Genomic DNA, 24,234 nt, shown 5'->3' with positions numbered 1-24,234 from the left:
AGTCAAGGCAACATAATAAAGGAGACGGTAGCCGAAGTAATCAAAAAAAGAATTTAATTAATAATTACCACCATGGTTGAACAAAGGAAATATAAAGTAATGACAGACAAGAACACATACTGCACAGACAGGATCAGCACCAGACAAAGGGGAAGGCAGAATACTTATACATGAGGTAATGACGAGACAATACACACCTGGGTTAATTACAAATGGGTACACCTGGAGGGGAAACGATAAGGACTACAAAACCATAACAGGAAACTACAGCTAGACATGACACATCACACTAGGAGCCCCTGATCAGGGCACAAACACATAACACCGTCCAATGTGAAATGCTGTGGTGTTTTCTGAAATGCTGTGGTGTTTTGTGAAATGCTGCGGCGTTTTGTGAAATGCTGAGGCGTTTTGTGAAATGCTGTAGTGTTTTGTGAAATGCTGTAGTGTTTTGTGAAATGCTGCGGCGTTTTGTGAAATGCTGCAGTGTTTTGTGAAATGCTGTGGTGTTTTGTGAAATGCTGCAGCGTTTTGTGAAATGCTGTAGTGTTTTGTGAAATGCTGTGGTGTTTTGTGAAATGCTGTGGTGTTTTGTGAAATGCTGTAGTGTTTTGTGAAATGCTGTAGTGTTTTGTGAAATGCTGTGGTGTCTTGCACTTCAGGGCCACCGTACATATTAGATAGTTAGGTATTACGTGTTATACATTAGTAAAAGGGGTTTGTTTTCAGAGATAGCTCTAATATTTTCAAAAATAGAATGAGGCAATCCTCTGAAGATAAAATCATAGAAATTGTGAAAATTCAAATAACATCAAATTGTCCTGCAAGGTTAATAGAATAATAACAAGATATTAATCATTAAATGCATTGTCAATATATAGATGGATAGATAGATGGATGGATGGATATATAGATAGATAGATTGATTGATGGATAGATAGATGGATAGATAGATTGATGGATAGATAGATGGATAGATAGATGGATACAGTTTTACTGACGCTGTTCATTCTTAATATATATATAGTTATTAAATAATATTCTAATTTAAAATGTCTAGAAAATTGTATAAATGGTAAATGGAAATATATATATATATATATATATATATATATATATATGTGTGTGTGTGTGTATACAACTGTGCACTAATTTCTATTAAACAAAAGATAGAGAGTAAAATAGATTTTAAGTTCTGTTGAGATATTGCTCAGAATGCATTTAAACCATACTGCGTGTTCCTCTGTGCCTCTGTGTTTCAGGGGTGAAGTCCAGGTCAGGGTGGGGGAGGTTAATCAAAATGAAATAATCAAATAGTTAATAGTTAATAGTTAATCAAATAGTTAATGCACATGATGAACCTCTGGATGAACCTGCAAACCTGCAGAGCAAACATTTGGCGCTAAAACTTCAGATTAGCTAATGCTGCATTCATGCAATACAAAAATGACAGTTTTACTGTCCCCGACTCAGTAAGAAGTCCCTATTATAGTTTCTACACTATTAAGTAATCTCTCCTTAATCTTATTAGGGTTAGTTAGTTAAAGTGAGAGAAATATACTTCATAAGAAGTATTTTGGTTTTGAAACATTTTGCAAACTCCAACATGAAGCCGCAATGTACATGTGCACTTGAACGCATCATTACAAACATCGATCGGCACAGAAAAAGATTACTGAGAGTCTGAGACTGAAGCAGCTCCACATGGTGTGTGAAAGAAGCAACACAGCAATGAGTAACGAATTACAGCAGGAAAAACACACACAACTGCTCCAGGTAAGTGATATTTTATAAATGTTAACTATGTTAGGTTGTTTAATGTTTTAGCATTCTCCAGCATGAGTGGAACTGCTGAGGCTAGGCCAAACTCTAAATTAAGCTAACGTTGCTAAGGCAAGAGAAGACTCTAACATCTAAAATGTTGCCTGATACATTTGCATATTTGTATCTGACTAATACATATGCAATCTCTACCATCTCAAACTACATACACTTACATTTATAAAATATATTATGCCTTTTATAATTTATTTTGTTTGTTAAAATGGACGATGCTCTGACGTCATCACCCTCGCAAATTTGTCATATACAAAAAACTATAGGCTATGTTAAAACTGTTTTCGTTCGTTCGGGTCGATATGTATTGACCAAGCGGCAAACTCTGGAGAAGAGCCGGGACGCCAATACGGAAGTACGGTGGCCCTGAAGTGCAAGACACCACAGCATTTCAGAAAACGCCACAGCATTTCACAAAACGCTACATCATTTCACAAAACACTACAGCATTTCACAAAACACAACAGCATTTCAGAAAATGCCACAGCATTTCAGACAACACAACAGCATTTCAGACAACACAACAGCATTTCAGAAAACGCCGCAGCATTTCACAAAACGCCACAGCATTTCACAAAACGCCACAGCATTTCAGAAAACACCACAGCATTTCACAAAACACAACAGCATTTCAGAAAATCTGAGTGCAAGCGTACAGTTTGAGCAGAAGCAGAGCAAATCTAAGCGCAAGCAGGCACTATTTGAGTGCGAGGACAGGGTTAAAGGGAAATAAATCAATAAAGTATACTCTCAAATTTAAATACCACGCTCTTGAATAAAGATAGGGAATAACCCCCATACTCGAGTCTGACTCGAGTCAAGTCATGTGACTCGAGTCCCCACCTCTGGTTATTGCCACTCGTCGACTGAAGTCTTTGCGGTGTGTTCGTAGGCGGGCTGCGTAACCGACGCAGGCGACGTAGCGGACGTAAAAGTCGGGACGCCTTCGGTATGCGTTCTTTGGTCTCAGGTTGGTGTGTAGCGGCCTTTATAATCGAAAACATGTTTGAAAATGAAAAATAATAGCCGTCTGTGTGTGCCTTCTTAATTGTTTGTTTGCGTACCTCACTTCCGTTTAGCTTCTCATGCACTGATTCGCTAAGCTGAACAGCCAATCAGACTGATTTATTTTATCGACAGCCTCCGCTGCCGATCGGAAGGTGTCGGCATGGCCGAAAAGACACGACGGTGCGGGAAACACCAATCTGAGTAGGGCGACAGGACGCTCATCGACGGCCTGACATCTATCGACGGCCGAAATCGGCTTTGTGTGTCAGGGCCTTTAAAGGAAACCACAGCTGCATCTGAACATGACTTTGTGTGAATCTCACCCAGATGTTGCAATGATATCTCATTTATTAAGAGCTGGGCGATCCTATCTCACTATATCGATATTAAAGGGTTGACCATTGTGTTGACCACCTTCACAAAATTAGGAACACAGTGGGATATTGGCATAAATAATATGAATATCAGTGCATGACATTAAGGATTTTGGGAGATGGCCCTGTGGGCCATCTAAGCTAATTTACAGATGACCCTGAGCCCAATTGAGATTGCCCTGAAAAATGCGCGCGGACGAAATGGCACGAAGGGTTTGGGGGGCCTCCCCCTAGAACATTTAGATGTTTACAGGTGTTACTGTAGATGCTGTCTGGTGCATTCTCTTGACTGAATTATAAGATGAACCACCAAAATATTATATTGTACAATTTCAATTTTATTCTTCATTTCACTTGTTTGTTCGTTCTTGTTTGTGTTTGCTCGCTTGCATGCCCTGCATAGCTATAAGAACTACTTAAGTTGTTGGTCAAGACACTTTCCATCTGATGAAGGCAAATGCCTTCCCAGATGTAAAAAAGTAGAAAACATTACATTCAGTTGTAACTGCCAAAACAAACATTATTTACACTATTATGGCCCCTGTTAAAAATGTTTGTAATGTTGTCTACTGTAAGTTGGTCGAACGAATGCCTCCTCATCCGGAAGCTGACCGAGCAGACCCGAGCAGCAGTCGAGAGGAGCCGAGCGCATCCGCGAAGCACACAAAATGGCGACGTCAGAGTTCCCGTTAGCCGGCAAATCTAAATCTCTTCGGTCAAAATTATTTCCCTTTAGCGCAATACCGCTTCAGTTGCGCCACTTATGTGACAGACAAGAAGAGTATGTGACAGACAAGAATAGTCAATTCTAAGGTCTAACACTTAATGTGGAGAAAGAGATGTCCTGTATGGGTTGATTGTGCGTTGATCTGTTGGTAATGCCTCAGGGTTCCGGTGGGCATGTAAACAAATGCATAATGCTGCGCATACTTTGTGGCCTCACCCAGTTGCATAGCGACACACTTATTGTTTAGGTGTCTTTTAATAAGCAGGTAGTCCTATCATTAGCTAGAACTAGCTGGATCTGATCGATATGGACATAAACGCGAGTGAAGTCTAATCTGACGGGAGAGAGAGATCAGCTGCTGCTGACGAGTCGATACGCAGCTCTGCATGATCACATGCAGCGTTGAGCGGAACAAAACACTCACTTCAGGTTAGAATATCACACATAGCTATTTTAATTACCTCTCAAACTACCTAAACTAGTTATAGATATGTTTAGTTTTACTGTCGGGTCACTCATTACTGGATCCGCGAGCTGCATGATACTGGCATAATAGATTGCCCGGTCGGGCAACCAGCAGGTGAGGCTTCATTGCCGAGCTAAATACTAGATGGCCCCGGGTGTTATGAACTTGGTTACACAAGGATAAGGACTCAAATGCACGACCCGGGAGCCAAAGGTAAAGTACAATTAAGATACTTTATTTGCACAAAAAAGGTAACAAAAGAAGATCACTCTTAAGAGATGACAAAAAAAGGTTTGAGCAAGGCAAAACAGAAAATCACTCACAACGTGAGGAACTAAACTTATAATAAGTTTCAGGAGCCAACATAGGCTTTGAATCAAAACGAGCTGAAGAGCATAGCTCTGTCATGGGGACAGGACAAGACGAACTGACACTGAACGCTGGGAGACTGGGGAATTTAAACACTCAACAACAAGACACAGGTGAACACAATCAGGGGCGGGGCTGATACTGATGAGGGCGGGAGAACACATGAGGAAAGGGAGTCAAGGGACCTGAAATGAGACGTGACAAAAACAAAACAGGAAGTGAAAAACAATACAAAATAAACATGAAACATGATTGACTAGCACTTTTGACGGTGCACAACACCGGGCCATCAGGCAGTCCTTAATGTCGAGCCCTGAATATAATGATAATGCGGGTTAAAGGCACATCATATTACAGCTACCACAGTCTGGTAAATTCAGAAAAAAGCATCACTTTACTGTTACGCTGCCCTTAAACCCAGGTAAAGACCACACATATGATATTACTGTATCAGAAATCTAAGACAAAATCTAGTCTAGCATCTCGATATCAATATAATATCGATATGTTTCCCAGCCCTACAGTATGTTGAATAGTAAGTTCTTTATTAATAAGCATGGGTTTTGGCTTGACTTGGGTAAAAAAAATAGCATTAGTTTTACGTTTCCTTACAAGTCATGGGAGCAAATGGTTGAAAGGAGGGGTGACTTGGAGCTTGGGGACCAAAACCAACTGTTAGGTGATAGATCTCTCAGCGTGGAAATGATGGCCCGGCACGGTTTCTCTCTACAAGGGTGTCACATAACAGGCTGTAGTTTTTTCGGTCTTTAAACAAATTCCTCAAGGAGGATCATGGGGGTCCGGGGTAAGTGTTAATCTATGTGGCCAGATGCTGCAGAGGTGATGATGCAAGCAGATGTGAGGCTCACCCACTGCACAGAGCCCCGCTAGTAGCACAATCAACAACTTTGAACATTGTCTTAAATTAATGGTAGGACAGTCCTTATGAGATCATACTATACATACTAGGGTTGCCAGAAACTGACCATGATCAAAATCGATTATTCGGCAGCCCTGGCGAATAATAATCGATTATTCGACCGATAAATAGGTTGAGTATAGTCTACTTACTGTACATTTTGGGTGTGGAAACATCATAATATGTTTTTTTCTTCTCCTCGCTCTTTCCAGACTGTTAGCTTCACCCACCTGGTCATGATTTCCCCATTACTAATGATTATTTATAAAAAATCTCATTTAAATAGTTGGTGAAAGCTCCAATGATCAACTCAGCAATATCATTAGGAATATCTTTATATTTGATCAAAGTTTTTATGAAATTCCTCCTTATTGCCTAGCCCCAATACCAACGTTATCTGGTATTTCATCTACAAAATCTCCCATGTAAACCAACATTTTTCAATATGTAAAATAATAAATATATCCTGGTGTCCCACTCACACCAAACGCAGTTCGGATTACAAAAAAGCAATGGATTAAGTTGAAATGTTTATTTTCCACGAGCAAATACAAGCAAATATGTCTCTCGCTAAAATACTTGGACCATAAACCTATTTTTAGTAACTGTTTGCTTTTAACCCATGAGGCTGCTTTCTCACGTAGTTATGCATTAATTTGTTTTTATTACTTTTTGTTTGTTTTTAGTTTAGCACTGTAAATGACCCGCTGCTGATGCCCCAACGGTCTGAATGGAGTTGCAGTTGCAGAAAAGCAAACGGTTGTAGCTCCCTCAGCAGGATGCTGATGAGACCGAGTATACTTCTGAGTCTGGTTTTACTCTCCCAAGTTTTACGGACGGAGTGCCGGCCTGCCAACACTGATGAAGGTAAGATGTCTTATTTGTACACTGCCTTTTTCTGCTTCTGGATGTAGTATTACTTAAAAGACACGTAACTGTTGTAGCTTCATGTCTGACTTATCTCGACTCCCGCCTTGAGGAACAGTCCGCTGATAATCAAAGCTTTGTTCTTTGTACAGGAATGTAACCCTAACACACTCCAGGCTTTGGTGAAATCTGTCCTTTGTAGCATCAGTGTTTCCTCCACCACCCCCAGTCTGATGTTTGAGAACACTTAACTGCGTCAGATTTAGTACAACCATGTTTCAGACTATTAGAAACACCTTTTTCAGTTTTTCCTGGTTAACTAAACCAGAGCGTAAAATAAATGAGTTAATCTTACAGACTGAACTCTTGGTCTAATGGTTTTTATTTAGTTCCTAATCTGGACTGTACAACTTTAAAGATCCTCCCTTTCCTGTGTTTATCCATTAGGGCCTCAATGTGGGGCTAAATGTAGCAGAACTCGTTTGAATGACACTGGAAACACTTTGGACTGCACAGTAGGGGTGTAACGGTACACGTACCCGTACCGAAATTATTCGGTACGGGCCCTTCGGTTCGGTACAGGTGTGTACCGAAGTTTACCGAACGAATATATCGTTAAACGTAAACAATTGAGAACGTGAACAACTTTTTGGAAGTAATCTCAGGTGCTGCGTCGCAGCATTCAGAGTAATTTGCTCACATTGGGTTCAACGCGTCATAGAGCGAGCAAGTCATTTCATTGGATGAGAGGCATACTATGAGAGCTGGTCAGAGGGATGCGTTCAAATTTAGTCAGTAATTTGAGGAACTGTCGAAAATTAATGGCGAACGCAGATAAAGTTGAGCTCGAAAATCCTCCAGCATCATTGAAGTCTCCGGTTTGGGAACATTTTGGTTTCGCAGTTACGAACAAGGATGACGGACAAAGACAGGTGGACCGAACCAAAGCTGTTTGTCGGCATTGTTCAACTAAAATTGGTTACGCGGCTGGCAATACATCAAACTTGCACACTCTTGAAAAGGCATCACCCGAACGTGAATATCACCGGTACCAAAAGAAAACAGACTGAAGTGTAAACCCAACTCCCGCTAGCATTTAAGCCTCCACCACTCGCAGAGAGTTCAGACCGAGCCAAAGCTATTACAAACACCAAATATCCTTATGTTGCCATGTTAGCAAAGCGCTACCTGGCTGTACCTCTGTCCCTAGCGAGGGTGTTCTCCACAGCAGGAGACATTGTTAGTGCCAGCAGATCTGCCCTTTCGGCAAGCAATGTGGACAAGTTCATCTTTCTTTAAAAAAACATGAAAATACAGTGACAAGCAAGTCCTAATGTCAAACTGGCTGCTTAGGTGCTAGTACAGTACAGTTAAAATACAGATGATTTCAGTTCATCGAAAAGCTGCACCTTAATGTTCATTTTATTATATTTTGTATTTATTTGAGTGAATATTCACAGTTTAATAATAATTAAAAACACAAAACTAATTTGTTTTGTGAGTACTAGTACAGTAAAGTTCAAATACAGATTATTTCAGTTCATCGAAATGCTGCACCTTAATGTTTATTTTATTATATTTTGTATTTATTTGAGTGAATACATTATTCACAGTTTAATAATAATAAAAAATATATATATATATGTTTTGTTTTGTGAAAAAAAATTCTGCTGTACCGAAAACGTACCGAACCGAACCGTGACCAAAAAACCGAGGTACGTACCGAACCGAAATGTTTGTGAACCGTTACACCCCTACTGCACAGTAATCCTTGTAGCTCCCTAGTGTTAATCCATGCTGATTGTCAGCAGCTAATTTAGGAGTGGAAAGGTCCTCCACTGGAGTGCTTTCAGGAGAAACATACTCACTGTGACTATAATTTAAGAACATGCATTATGTAATACATCCATCCTTTTCTGCCGCTAAAGCAGGGGTCACCAACCTTTTTTAGGGTGAGGGCTACTTTCAAAAAATAAAACAAGTCGGGGGCTACTTTTTTTCCTCTTTTTTTAGTTTTTTGCAGTGTATATATTTAGCACATTTTAACATTATTATATGCTTACCTTTAACCTTTGTGTGCTGTTTGCGTCTGTGGGACCCGTTTTCAGTGTTTACTGAAAGAACATGTATTCAATTTAATTATTTTAACCTGCTTTATTTGGGGGTGGACGTGCCTCATCTCCTCTAGGGGGGTCCTCACCTCCTCTAGGGGGATCCGGGGGCATACTCCCCCGGGAAGATGTTTTTTTTTAAATGTTGAAGTTAAAAGCATCAATGTGTTGCACTTTGAGCACAAAATGATTTTATGGATACAGCTCTCAACACTCAGATGAAAGGGAGCTGTATACTTTTCAATAATCCAAACATCTTGAGACACAACCAATAACAAATAATTTAACGTGGTTTATTCTTATCTTATGTTACCTATAGTTAGCCTTCTTTCTTTTTATTTATGCATATTTTACTGATCACTCCCCTTTTAAACTGTTTTTTTTTTTTTTTTATTGTCCTTTAGTACACATTGGAATGATTTCTTACTTTATCTTAAATAGATAAAGGTGTGCTCTCCCTAGCTCTCTCGCTCACTCTCTCTCCCTCTCTCTCTCTCCCTCCCTAGCTCTCTCGCTCGCTCTCTCCCTCTGTCTCGCTCGCTCACAGAGGCTGTGTGCTCCTCCGTGGCGATGACGGCTTGCGTTAAAAAATAATAATAAACATATTTGTAAAGTGGTAGGACACAAACGGGATTTCGAAAAGAGCGGGGGACATGTCCCCCCTGTCCCAGGTGGAAATTACGCCATGCGTTGTTGGAGCAGATATCTCTGCTCCACGCCGATCCTATATGAGTTTGCTTTAAAAGAAGGAAAACTCAAAACAACCAGGATAGGGGTTAAACAATAATCTGTTTTAATGATAAACGGTAAGAATACAAATACACTTCTCAAAGGGGTGGGCCCAGCCCCTGCTCTGGTCCAAATGCCGGGAGAACCTTATCATCTTGACGGCAGGAGAAAAAGAGGCCAGACACCAGGACTCAACAGGAGATATTGTAAAAACAAGGGAGGAGCTGTGTGGATGCTACCCCCATACAGGTAATCTATTGGCCCATATATAAACGATGGGCTTTCGTAGCGTATCAGCGCGCGCCAGCCGAGATGATCTGGAAACAGTCTTAGTTTGAAGCAAAAACATCTGGTATTTCTGCAGCTTTCACACACACACATTCTTCAGACTTCTGTCTATAGCATATGTCTATATAAGGGTATTTCCTCTCTGTCCCCTACACTTCTCAATGACAGGGAAGTTTTCACTCCTCATATCTCCAGCTTTTTGTTCATATAAACTGCCACTATTAAATACAAAGTAATTAAGTACACACATGAATATATAAAAACACACTTCTTATATATCAGGGGACATTAAGATGAATATACCAAAAATACGCTGTATCAAACTTTCACTTCAAACTTTCAAGTTACTTCAATTTTCCCTCAATTCCCCCTTTTTATCTCATTCTCAAGAATTAAACTTACACAAGGCATTTTGACACAGATCCCCTGTCATTCTTTTCTACTGTGTCCGTCTCAACATTGTATAAATCTATCAGAGACTGAGACCCAAAGTACTCGAAATCTTTGGGAACAGAACACCACTTTCCATGGCAGTGAAGGAACCATGAGAGGGCAACCTGAGTGCTAGAAAGCAGTCTCCTTGTGTGGTGAATCATCAGCCCCCCCCCCCTCAGAGGAATACGCCAACAAGGGGCAGCTGATAGGGAGGGGGAGATGCGGCTTTCCCTTCACTGGTGGAACTGATCAGAGAGAAAGACACCTCTGCTGCCTCGACAAGTCCCCCAGCCCGCTGACAGCCGCTTCCGAGTAGTCTGCTGTAAGGATGTCTTCAGAATCCTGCTCCTCCAGTCCACTGATGGCTGCTTCCGAGTAGTCCTCCTCTGCGAGGGCCACGTCCGTCCTGATGTCGTCCCCGGTCCTAGCAGGTGGTTTCCCCGCCGCACACTGGCTCCCGTGGTACGAGCTGTGAGATCCGCTGGGTCACTCGGTCGGGGCCGGAGAGCCTGGGGTTGAGCCACTTTGTCCTGATGACCTTCAGCCAGACGAACTCCGCTGTGTCAGCCTCCTGCGTCTCAGGTCCCCCTTTTTGCATCACCAACCTGTGTGGAGAAATCTGATACAAATCCCTCAAGCCTATGCTCAGGGCTCCTGGGCCCTCAGAGGTCAACTTCTTCAGTATTCCATTCTGGAATTACATCTCTCACAGTAGCCCCTTGGCCAGTGATTCTGCATCTGTGTTACCTGTTATAACTCAATCAATATTAGAAACATGTCAACATCCATCAAACAGTATCTTATCCCCAGATATGGAGCAGGTCAATCCTAAAACTGTCAATCAATGGTCAGATTGAACAATCGAGTTGGGGCAGCAGGTTCCTCTCAGTCCCTAAATGAAAAATGTAGATTGTGAAGTTTACATTCCCCCTTTTTACACATGAACTCATGTGTAACCAAAATCCTGTATGGGAAGAAAACCTTCAGGTAATAATGGATTATAAGAAAATACCAAACATTTTTCCCAAATGTACATCCATCCTTTTCCACAGTAAACACTTCAGTGAAATGAAGTGTTTCTCTCCATCTTTCAGTCCTAAAAGAAACAGAATCTTCATGTTTTAGTTTGAGTTTCACATTCTGCAAACTGCCACCTCCTGTGGAAGTGAAATATCAAGTAGATTAGAAACGGGTCACCTGTACGGTTTTCCAATTTTTGTGGAATTGTAGGAAACCTCTCGTTGCCCACAGAGCCCCAGAATAATGTGTTAGTCCAAAAGCATGCTTGATTAGTCATTGTTTTAAATCATGCAGTTGCACTGATCACATGCAGACATACACTCACATTCACACTCACATTCACACTCACACTGTCAGGTTGTAAAGTCTTGGTCAGGTTCACCCCAGAGTCAGTCATTGACAGTGCCTTCTCAAGTTACACTGTCGGTCAGGGTCAAAGGTCAGTTGGTCTCAATCTTTTTGGCCATGTGTCGTGCTCTGCAGAGACTTTGATATTTCAGCATAGGCCAGTATCCTTTGTCTACAAAAATCTGTATATATTAGTGCTGGGGGGAAACTATTATTTTGAAAACGATTAATCGGGCGATTATTTGATCGATTAGTCGACTAATCTAACGATTATTTTTCTGTTGTTCAATTCATAAAAAACGTAACGTAAAACTTTTTTTTTTCACGATACTGTGTCTAAGGGGATCTTAATATTTAAGAACCTATTAATGTGTTATACCAGATTAACGGAAATAATCTCAGCTAACTGACGATACAAACCATGTTTACAAAACACAAGTCTCATAAGAAGCATCTAAATGACCCCTGAGCGAAAAATGCTAACGGACATTGGCACAGAACTCAAGATAAAAGTACCCTTATTACTTATCGTAGCTGCACATACAATATATCCGATTAAAACTGAGACTCCACAGATTATGTAGGTATATAGTATCATCACTGAGTGATCCGGACTCGCGACAGGGGAAGCAAATACAGTCATCACAACACGTACCTTTACAAAGCTTCTAGGGAGATCGTCTCACCACCGTAGCTGTCAATCTGATCAAAAGACGTGTTCAATGGCATTAAAATGAGAAAAAACGCGGCTGAATCGGTTAATCCATAGGTTTTTAACGTCTGTGTATAAAAAAATGATTGAATTTATAATCCATAATTCCATTTGTATGTAAAAATCGGAGAGCAAATGCTAGCTGCTAATGGTAGCCACCACAGCTAGCTGCTGCTTCCGGTCAAGCAGCAGTCTCAGTGAGATATAAATATATAAATATCTTTGCGTTTTGGACTAACTTTAAAATATTCCCATGCTTTTGAAGACCTAGGGCGAGATGTTTTCGTTTGGGGGCTTCGTGCGCAATCCTGTGAGGAGGAGGTGGTAGCCGTTTCAGTCTCCATTGTGTTTGAAGTGCGATTGCGAACTGCTTGTTGCTTTGGGTGACCCACGTGTGTGTAGCGACGCGTCGACGCGGAAATATGTCGTCGACGATATTTTGAAGTCGACGCGTCGCTACAGCACTAGTATATATGGAGCGCCATCATTTATTAATTCACGATTACAACTATAATTTTCCAGATATCTCTAACTTTTCATCGGAACAGCTGTTTCCCACATTCCCTGAAAAGTGTTAGCCAACATTTTTTTTTCACTTCCTTATTGTACTACTACTGCAGTTTATTAACACCTAATCTAATTTGCCTTACCCTCCCCTACAATAAAGCTATTGCCCTGATTCAAATGGAGCTTGAGGTTTAGGCCCCGTCCACACGGAGACGAAAACGAACCGTAGTCTTTTTCCAAAAAGTCTTCCGTCCACACGGAAGATTGACTTTGATTGACTTTTTTTATTACATTGGATGCCATTTTGTCACAGGAGAGGTTTGCCTCAAGAATAGATCCTAGGTATGTAATTTCCTTCTTACCCCCTAATCGCACCAGGAGCGTCTGCGCCGCGCTGCGACCTCCTCCTGCGTCCTAACCCACCAGGCGCATTTCAAAACGTTGCGGAAGCGGAGCGTCGTGTGTGCAGCCTCGCAGTTGTTGGATGAACATTCCACTTCCTGCCTGCGCCGCGTCAAAAATAGGATTCACCCTATATTTTAGAAATTTCTTGCGGCGAGGAGCTTCTGGGACGCTTCGAGCCGCGGCGCAGCGCGGCGCAGCGTGTCTGGTGGAATAGCACCCATTGACTAGAGTGGCCGCGATCGCTAAAAACGCCGCAGCCGCAGCGCAACGCAGCGCAGACGCTCCTGGTGGGATTAGGGGGTTACTTGTGACAATAATGTCACCCACTGTAACTGAGAAGTCGTCGGATTTGCTGAGATTATGTTTCGAACCGAAGAGAATGGACTCTGTTTTACCCAGGTGTAATGATAATTTATTATCGGCGAGCCAGGTGCAGATTCTGCCGAGCTCGGAGCTGAGGGTTTTTTCAACCTGCAATCTGCTCCTGTCAGAGACCAGCAGGGCTGAGTCATCCGCGAACAGGAACAAGTTGCAGTCACATGCTGATGACATGTCATTTGCATAAATTAGGAACCGTAACGGACCTAATATGCTTCCTTGTGGAACACCACAGCTCACTGGGAGGGGGGGGACAGAGTACCGTTTACCTCCACCATCTGTTCTCTCCCCTCCAGCTCACCGATAGTTTATCAAAACCAATTGCTTTTAGCTTGTCAATCAGAATGGGGTGATTGACAGTGTCTAAAGCCTTTTGTAGGTCCAGCATCACCATGCCGCAGTACTTGCCCTCGTCCACCTCTTGTTTGATGTGGTCGCTCAAATAAAGAAGGCATGTGTCAGTGGAGTGGGATGTTCTAAAGCCAGATTGAAATTCATAGATTAGTTTCTTTTCCGCGAGGTACTTTTCGACCTGTTCATATACTATTTTTTCCATGACTTTCGAGATGGAGGTAGAAACAGGGCGGTAGTTGCCTGGGTCCAATTTTCTGCCCTTTTTGTGCAGGGGGGTTACTCTTGCAATTTTGAAGTCTTTGGTTACTTTTCCCTGTTTTATGGAGAGGTTAATTATGTGAGCTATGACTGGTGAGATGGCGGTTGCTGTGTCTCTGAGGAATTTGGAGGGGATATTGTCGTGGCCAGTGGCCTTGTTAGGTTGGAGGGCGCTCAGTTTAATGAGTACCTCTGCTGTTGTTACCCTTGCTAGACTGAAATCATCTTTGCGTACCCCTAGGTTTTTGTAGTAGGTCATGATGTGATCTACCCCAAAAAGCCCTGAGTGGGAGGGTAATTTATTTACAAGAGTTGTGGCTATGTTTGTGAAAAAAATGTTCAAGTACTTGGCCACATCCAGTTTGTCTGTGATGAGCCTGTTATCTGTCTTTATGTTTAAGATCGAAAATCTCGTTTTGAGTTTTTTACTGCAGCCAAGCTGGTTATTGAGTAATTTCCAAAGTTCACTGGGTTTATTTTTGTTTTCCTCAGTTTTGACATTGATGAAATTCTTTTTGGCAGTTTTGATCATGGAGCTTACGTCATTTCTTAGTCTGTTTCTTTCAATTTGTAGTTCAGTCACGTGGGCCTGGAGTTCACTGCTCGTGCTTTTGGAAAGCATTGACTAACTTTTATGAAACTCAGAGCATTTTTTGTCTCTGGTTTTCATTGCGGTCAGTATGCCGGAGTGCATCCACGGCTCAGCGCGATTTTTTATCCTGGTTGTTCTTAGGGCGGCCAAATCATTGAGTATTGCAGTGAATTTGTTTTTGAAACCAAGCCATGTTTCTTCAACTTGTGTACCACTGAGCTCATCTGACCAGTCCAGGCTCTCCAGTTCTAGGTTAAAGGCCTCGCTAGAGTAGTTTTTGAGGTCTCTAGATATGACTGTTTTGTGACAGCCGGCCCTTTGTTTTAGCTTTTTGCGGGTACAGAATATCATATAATGATCACTTAAACCGCATGCTATAACCCCTTTACTGGAGATCCTGGACCTGTCAGAGGTCAGAATGAGATCAATGGTAGTTTGTGTTGTTTCACATACCCGGGTGGGTTGGGTGATTAGCTGGCTGAAGCCGTGCAGATCACAAATCCTACTGAAGGACTTGAAGACGGACGTGTCTTTACTTTGCATATCTGTGTTCCAGTCTCCAATAATAATTGTCTCTACATATCCCCCACATCAGCCAAACACCCATCTAATGTATCATAAAAGTCACTCTGTTCCGGTGGTCTATAGATTGTCCCGACTATTACAGATTTAGCATTGTCAAAAATAATTTCAACCCACACAGATTCAATATTTTCATGATGCAGGTCAGTACGGTTTTTGAAATTGGTGTTTTTATGTATGGACATGCAGACACCACCTCCATTCACGTTCCTGTCCCTTCTCACTACAAGATAATCTTCAATTTCAATCTCTGAATCTGTAATGGAATTGTCCAATTTGGTCTCAGAAAAGCATAATATGCTTGCCTTACCGTTCATGAATAGCTGCCTGAGTTCAGCCAGTTTGTGTCTCAGGCTGTTAGTGTTCAGATGAAAAATATGTAGTCCATTTTTGTTGCTTAAATGCACAATGTCGTCAGCTTGCAGATATTTGTCTTTGTCCGTTACAGCAACCGGCTTGCGGCCTGCCGTGGTGTTTGGAGCGGTGGGGTGGAGGGAGGCTCCGTTGTAGCTTTAGCCGTTGATATGCTAGCAGGGTGGCTAACAACATGGCTAACAACATGGCGGATATTTGTTCCCTCGGATCTCGGTTCTCTTCCTCTCGTCACTGCCTCATGCGTGTCTGTCTGTCGAGGCGTCCCCGGGGGAATGTCGAAGTCTCCGTTTATTCCTCGGTCTCCGCTGTCTCCACGGTCTCTGTTGTCGTCGCGTAGTTGTTGCTGCAGCAGAAGAGATGCTAGTTGTGATGCTAGTTGTGATGCTAGCTCCTCGAGCCTGCAGGACTAGCTTCTTGTCTGCACCGGGCCCGGATTCAGATGGATGTCTCCCGCTAACAATAAGACCAAGACGATCATACTTCTTCGGTCTAGTTTGCCTGACGGGGGTAAGTACTTTCACGTCGGATTTGCAGTTAATAATGCATGACATTTTGCACTTCCAAAGGCGAGGTGTTTCCTTTCCCAGCCGTTGAGAAGGTAAAAGTCATTGTGGTTAATTTTATCCCCGCTTTCATTACTCTCCTTCGGTACGGTTCGGTACAACAAGAAAAAGCAAAAAAAAGTCCCAAATGCATAATTCCAGGTTTGTTGTTATTTATGTTTGAACAGTAGTGCAAGTTTCAGTTTAAAAATAAAGAACTGACATTTTGAATAATTAACTGTATTAAACAGTTAAAAACAAACCATACACAGTACACTTAGATGGCCATATTATCTATAATGGCTGATGTCAAACAAAAAGGTTTCATCAAGCTGTAAAACTAAAAAGAATGTCTTGAAAATATGACATCATAAATAATAAGAAAGTGTTTCAAGAGCGCAAAGTCGTTGAAAAACATATGCCAAAAGCTTCCGTTATTTATTTTGGTCTCTCGGCTCTCATGTCTATTGGCTTCTTAAAAACAGCGGGGATAAGCTGCTGAACTGCTGTTGTCTTTTGCCGGGCTCCGGCAAATCTGGGTGATGCCTTCTGATATGATTTAGCATGTTTGCCGTGTGTTCCATTAGCATACCGCACCACTGTAGAACAACGGCGACACACCGTCCTTGTCCGATCCACCACTCGTCCGATCCACCACTCGCACACTTAATCGTTATTGTAGTCCACAGGGAACCCGAAATGTTCCCACACAGCTGATTTAAAAGAAGCAGGTGGGTTCTAGCTCCTGTGTGTTATCTGAAATCGCCATACTAACTTTTCTTCTTCTTGCATTTTGTTCGTTTTGTTGTTGTGTTTCTTCTTGTTCTTCATTTGTCATTTAAGGGCAGCTGGCAAACAGCTTTTAGGCGCAATACCGCCCCCTGGATTATATATAGTGTAGTGGATAATGCCCTGAATGAAATACTTTTTTCCCACTCGTAAAAAAAAAGGCGTATTCGTCGTGTGACTGCGTGTGCCGAACCGTGACGTCCGAACCGTGACGGTACGGGACGAATACGGATACCGTTACACCCCTACTTAGAATACAACCCCTAAATAACATTACCATATATATTTCTTACAGTGAGTTTGTTATCTAATGTTTAACAAATTCTCCTTTTTCTATGTCTAATCTAGGTGGAATAATCCACTATTATATTTAATTTGAATCGAACCTTAACCTGCATGTACTTCATATACTCAGTAAACCTCTTTTTACTTTTAAATTCCTCTGAAATATAATTAAGTAAAATTCTTAGTTAATGACAAATACCACGAAATTCACAATGCAATGCAATAGTAACAATCAGTTCTCAAAACTTCTCATAAAAACCACAATGTGACGTAACTGTATCCGTCAAAAACTATGCTAAAAACAACAAATTATAGTTTCTTATTTATTTCAATATCTACCACCTCAAATCACACATTGATCTATTAATTTTCAATGTTATTCACTCCAACTTCAGATCACTTGTTGATCTTTCACTCCTTGCTTTAAATTCAACGTTCAGCAGCCATTTTCCAGACATTAGAGAAAAAGAACAAGCAGTCTGGCTCCGGGCTGCTGCACAGCAATTAGAGCAGAAATGTGGAGAAAGGGGGGCTTTCTCGAAAGTATGGTATCCTTCCATTATGACTTCGCATTTCTTTATCTGACTAAGGCCATTCTATGTTCAATAATATATTCTATTAATTCACAAGCACATAAATATATCCTCCACGCTGTCTGTTCAGCTTTTAAGATGCGATATTTCTTTCAACAGAATGGGCGTTAAACCTAACAGAACAAGACAGTGAGAAATCCGTTAATTTCAATGGCTTTTGAAGTTCGCGTTTCTGCCCTTGGATTTTCTACATATAATTCACCTCCAACTCCTATGAGTCTTTGATTTATTATTCAGTTTAGTCATGGATAGAGACTCTACTTGACTTCCCCAGGAAGTATACCCTGCGGGGACTTGATACCTCCACTAGGCGTAGGGACTCTTATACCCTTCCAGCCGCCAGAGACTCAATACCTGACGCTGAAATACTTCGCTGCTTCACTTGTAGCTAACGAGTAGCCGTATGATTGTAAAAAATCTACGAAGCTTTTAACCGTTGCTTTATTTATTTTATAACTTACCTACGCTAAAATATGTATTGCATTATACCGTCAATACTATGACACTGGGAAATATCTTTGACAACTCTAACATTTAGCTTAGCCAATTTACAGACCTTCAATAGAAACAGGCGTCCGTTTTACCTTTCAGTTTTAGGATCCTGGTTTTAGTTGTCATAGATTATTCCAGGCATCTCCCTCCGTCCGCTGGCTGCTAGTGTTTTCCTCTAAAAAACCCTACTCACGTCGGGGTCACCATTTTGTTGGAGCAGATATCTCTGCTCTGCGCCGATCCTATATGAGTTTCCTTTAAAAGAAGGAAAACTCAAAACAACCAGGATAGGGGTTAAACAATAATCTGTTTTAATGATAAACGGTAAGAATACAAATACACTTCTCAAAGGGGTGGAGCTGTGTGGATGCTACCCCCATACAGGTCATCTATTGGCCCATATATAAACGATGGGCTTTCGTAGCGTATCAGCGTGCGCCAGCCGAGATGATCCGGAAACAGTCTTAGTTTGAAGCAAAAACATCTGGTATTTCTGCAGCTTTCACACACACACATTCTTCAGACTTCTGTCTATAGCATATGTCTATATAAGGGTATTTCTGTTACGATTATTGTGTTATGTCACGTTTTCTATGTCTTGTTTTGGGTGTTTTGCTATTCTCCCTGTCATGTTTTCCTCTTGTTATATTGTCTGGTCCTTTTCCCTGTGTTTTTCCTCCCGTCGTTAGTTTCCCTGGTGTGTCTAGTGTCTGATTGTTTTCACCTGTGGCCCTTGTGTTTCTCCTCCCCTGCCCGGCTGTGTCTCGTCTTGTGATTACCCCTCCCTGTATTTAGTCTTGTCTCTTCCTGTGTTCAGTGTTGGTTCGTCTCGTGTCATGACTAGTTCGTCGGTGAGTGTTCTGTTTTGACTTTGTTTATCACCTAGCCTTGAAATAAAGGAATTTTCACTTTAATCTGCATTTGGGTCCTGCCTGCTTCACACACCGTAACATTACGAACCGACCTAACAAATGGACCCAGCAGATGATCCATGGGAGGTAGAATTACAGCATTTTACCTTCTATCTGGCTTGCTGCTTCGATTGGTGGAAGGGAGCGTCCAGTGTTCGGCAGAAGAGGGCCGCTCTGGTAGAGGCGCACCGGTTGGCAGCAGAGAAACGATGTTTTGTGGAGTTCTTACCTGACTGGATGTTGGACTTCCTTGAAACATGTGATTCCCGGCCTGCTAGCCCCAGGCATGCTAACTCCATGTCTCCCAATTCCCAACCTGGCACCATACGCCTTGGTGGGTTCCGCCTACAGTCAACCCTTGCTTCTGCCCCAGTTCCTGCTCCTGTCCAGGAGTTGTATTCCGGAACTCGTCTGGCTTATGGAGGTCCACGGAGTATTCAGGCGGCTGCTAAGAGGAGTCGTCGCAAGGCCAGGCTAGCAGCCCGAGCAGCCATGGTTCCGGCTACAGAACCGGCCCACACAGCCATGGTTCCAGACCCAGTTCTGGCCCCAGCAGCCATGGATTCAGCTCCAGAACCGGACCTTATAGCCACGTTTCCGGCTCCAGAACCGGACCTTACAGCCATGTTTCCGGCTCCAGAACCGGACCTTACAGCCATGTTTCCGGCTCCAGAACCGGACCTTACAGCCATGATTCTGGCTTCAATTCCGGCCCCCGCAGCCATGGTTCCAGACCCAGCTCTGGCCCCAGCTGCCACAGTCCCATCTCAAGTTTCCTCTCGAGTCCCCTCTCGAGTCCCCTCTCCAGTCCCCTCTCCAGTTCCCTCTCCAGTTCCCTCTCGAGTCCCCTCTCCAGTTCCCTCTCGAGTTCCCTCCACTAGTCCCTCCTCTAGGCCCTCCTTTAGTCCCTGCTCTAGTCCCTCCTTTAGTCCCTGCTCTAGTCCCTCCTTTAGTCCCTCCTCTAGTCCCCTCTCTAGTCCCTCCTCGAGTCCCCTCTCTAGTTCCCCTCTCGAGTCCCCTCTCGAGTTCCCTCCTCTAGTCCCTCCTCTAGTCCCTCCTCTAGTCTCTCCTCTAGTCCCCTCTCTAGTTCCCCTCTCGAGTCCCCCTCTCGAGTTCCCCCTTGGTCCCCCTCTCGAGTCTCCTCTCGAGTCCCCTCTCCCTACCCAATGTCCTGGTCCGTTGGAGGTTCCGCTGGGGGTCCTGCCAACTCCATGTCCTGTCCCGTTGGAGGCCCCGTCGACTACTCCTCTGCCGGGGGTCCTACCAATCGTATGTCTGTCCCGTTGCAGGTCCCGCCGTCTACACTCCTGCCGGGGGTCCTGCCGGCTCCTTGTCCTGTCTCGTTGGAGGTCCCGCCGACTACTCTCCTGCCGGGGGTCCTGCCAACCCTTTGTCCTGTGCCGTTGGAGGCCCCGCCGACTACTCTCCTGCCGGGGGTCCTGCCAACCCTTTGTCCTGTCCCGTTGGAGGTGACTTTCCCGGCCGCGGCCCTCGCCCTCATGCTCGGCCCCCTGAGTTCGCCCGCAGTGGCCTTCGCCCCTCCATAACCCCCACCTTGGACTCTGTCTTGCCCCCGGGCCGTCCGCCCGAGTCCCCCTTCTCGGCTTCTGCCTTGCCCCCGGGCCGTCCGCCCGAGATCCCTTCCGGGTCCTCCGCGGTGCTCTTGGGTTGTCAGCCCAGACCCGTCCTCCGGACCCCCTCTACCCACCCTGGTGGCCCTAGTTTTGTTCGTCGGTTAGTGTTCTGTTTTGTCTTTGTTTATCACCTAGCCTTGAAATAAAGGAATTTTCACTTTAATCTGCATTTGGGTCCTGCCTGCTTCACACACCGTAACAATTTCCTCTCTGTCCCCTACACTTCTCAATGACAGGGAAGTTTTCACTCCTCATATCTCCAGCTTTTTGTTCATATAAACTGCCACTATTAAATACAAAGTAATTAAGTACACAAATGAATATATAAAAACACACTTCTTATATATCAGGGGACATTAAGATGAATATACCAAAAATACGCTGTATCAAACTTTCACTTCAAACTTTCAAGTTACTTCAATTTTCCCTCAGCGTGTGCGTCGAGTGCAATAAATATATAGGCAATGCAAGTTGCAACACACACAGTAAAACTCTGCCCCTCATGTGTTGTATAGGCTGGCACGATAGGCTGTTCAATGGGGCTGATGTGTTGTGTAGATTCTGCCAGAAGGAAAATCAGCGGGGAGGTGCCACATTGCTTTTCTTCCCGACTCCAACGCTGGTCCCGCAAATCAAGCAAGAACGTGATTGGTCGATATTCATTGGGGCAGGGGGAGGAGGGGTGTTAGATAGATATAGAGTTGTAGTAAGTAGATAGAGTTCACTCTGATTTAGGTTTTGTTTATGCATAGGGTAGATTCTTTTAATTACATTTCCTTTTTTGTGTATTTTATACATTTTGAATTAGCTTGGCGAGCTATCTTTAGAACATGCCCGCGGGCGACTCACGTTGCCCCTGCGGGCGACTGAGTGCCCGCGGGCACCGTACCGTGTTGGCTACCCCTGCGCTAAAGCAAGTCTGGTTTGTGGTGGGAGGCCAAAAAAGACAGACCAGACATTCCTCATTGCTTCTTATCCTCTTTTTGAGGGTGAGCCCATCCACTACTGATGCACCGGTTATGATGTAGGTTTGTGATGCAGGGGTGCCCACACTTTTTCAGCTTGGGAGCTACTTTTAAAATGGCCAACCCCAAAAGATCTGCCCAGTCTGTGTCGCGAGCGCGCTAGTGGATTAAACGGCGGATAAACTGGTTTACACTAATTGCGCATAATAGTGCGCCGCATTTGCGCTTCAGATGAGGAGGTGAGGCCCCCTCATAACGGCATGAACCCGTATGGCACAATACAACTCAGACTGGCTTACCTGTACGTCAATCAAGTGGCAAATGCCATAGTAAAGATGGATGATAGGCTAACTTTAAAAAAAAAAAAAAAAATATTTTTTTTTTTTTTCCTTCAATGCCATGCGATCTATACCTTTGCGATCGACCGGTCGACGTATTGGGCACCCCTGACCTAGAGGTTCCCCAGAGGTTTGGTTAAGCTTACTAGCAAAATATAACAGTTCAGATCGAGTCTCTCCATTGCCAAGGTGGTACAGTTTTTCAAATTCAGACTAAATGGAGCAACTATGCTAACAATATCTCTCTTTATCAATTATAAAACATTCACACACATACAGCAATTCCCCCGTAGTCTGTCCTTATTTCAGTCCTGATTACTGAGCTACTTACTGCAAAAAGTTTGAGTCTGGTCAGGTTCAGGTGGTTGATTAAACAAAATGTGTGTGGGTTAGTCAGTGGGGATTATGTCCCGAAATTGGTCAGGTGGGAATAAATAAAACAATTGCTAGCAGACTTCATCCAGCCACACTACAATCTAAGGGAGACTCAATCTCTAATATTTGAAATCTCATTATTTTGGAACCCTGAAAGGCCCAGTTTCTCTATTCGAGGTTCTTCAGATCATTCTTGGCCACTTCATTTGTCAGGGTCTTATGGCGCATTTCGCATGGCTTAGTACGATATAGTTAGGCCTTGGTAGGCCAGGCTCACTTTATGCTGCGTTTCCATTACAGTTTAGGAACTGGGGTAGTAACTATAGTAACGCAGTGTAGAAGGAGCCGTGACGTCATCTTCAAATTGGTCCCCCTGGCACCAATTTGCCTTACCCTCCCCTACAATAAAGCTATTGCCCTGATTCAAATGGAGCTTGAGGTTTAGGCCCCGTCCACACGGAGACGAAAACGAACCGTAGTCTTTTTCCAAAAAGTCTTCCGTCCACACGGAAACGGCTCAAGAAACGTGTCCGTCCACACGAAAACACTCGACCCGCTGGAAATGCTGTAGTACATAATGCCGGGCCTGTAAGTGGCGCTGTACTTCCGCCACAAAATACACCAAAAGCAGCGAATGAGACCCACGAGCATGGTTGCCATGGTTGCCTGGTTACCCTTCTGGTTATTCCCCGCGGTCGATTTAGCAACATATAGTTCACTAATTTTTTAGAAAACATGGCGTCTCTTACCACCTTTATGCGGACGACTCCCAAATAACTGAACGCTGCTTCTCCATGTTTAGTTCTGACACTGGGGACAGAAAGTTGACCAGTCCCTGAAGACCTGAGAGATCTGGATGGTTCATAATTTAGCAGGAGGTCAGAAATGTATTTTGGGCCTAACCATTCAGTGCTTTATAAACCAGCAGCAGTATTTTGAAATCTATTCTTTGACACACAGGAAGCCAGTGCAAAGACTACAGAACAGGAGTGATGTGATCCACTTTCTTAGTGTTAGTGAGGACTCGAGCAGCAGCGTTCTGAATCAGCTGCAGCTTTCTAATAGATTTTTTAGTGAGACCGGTGAAGACACCATTACAGTAGTCGAGTCTACTGAAGATAAAAGCATGGACAAGTTTTTCCAAATCCTACTGTGACATTAGTCTTTTAATCCTAGATATGTTCTTTAGGTGATAGTAGGCTGATTTAGTAACTCTTTTAATGTGACTGTTGAAACTCAGGTCAGAGTCCATGACTACACCTAGATTTCTGGCTCTATCTGTTGTTTTGAACATTGCAGGCTGAAGCTCAGCGCTAACTTTTATACGTTCTGACTTGGCTCCAAAAATCATTACCTCAGTTTTATCTTTGTTTAATTGGAGAAAGTTCTGACACATCCAGTCATTGATTTGTTCAATGCACTTACTCAGTGTTTGAATTGGAGCATAGTCTCCTGGTGAAATGGTTACGTAAATGTGTGTGTCATCTGCATAGCTATGGTAACTTATTTTGTTGTTCTTCATTATCTGAGCCAGTGGTAGCATGTAGACGTTAAAGAGAAAAGGCCCCAAGATTACAAATATTACACACCAGAAAACACAGAAATATCCATGAAATAAACATACAGTAGGCTATAAACAATTAAAGGGAT

The 24,234-nt window shown here is 43.1% G+C and overlaps 1 protein-coding gene across 1 annotated transcript in view; it reads left to right on the top strand.

Moving 5' to 3' along the window:
• Positions 1–1,641: 1,641 nt before the first annotated feature.
• LOC117543911 (fibroblast growth factor receptor 4-like) overlaps positions 1,642–24,234 on the top strand; it is a 60,741-nt gene continuing 38,148 nt past the window's right edge. The window contains exons 1-2 of the mRNA XM_034212570.1: positions 1,642–1,776; positions 6,386–6,566. Of these exons, the coding sequence (XP_034068461.1) occupies positions 1,705–1,776; positions 6,386–6,566 (253 nt within the window). The 5' untranslated portion in view covers positions 1,642–1,704. The remainder of the gene's footprint in view (positions 1,777–6,385; positions 6,567–24,234) is intronic.

Source organism: Gymnodraco acuticeps, unplaced genomic scaffold (assembly GCF_902827175.1).
Source record: "Gymnodraco acuticeps unplaced genomic scaffold, fGymAcu1.1, whole genome shotgun sequence".
Taxonomy (NCBI): domain Eukaryota; kingdom Metazoa; phylum Chordata; class Actinopteri; order Perciformes; family Bathydraconidae; genus Gymnodraco; species Gymnodraco acuticeps.
Note: the sequence above shows the minus strand (reverse complement) of the source record. Positions and strands in the feature narration are given on the sequence as shown.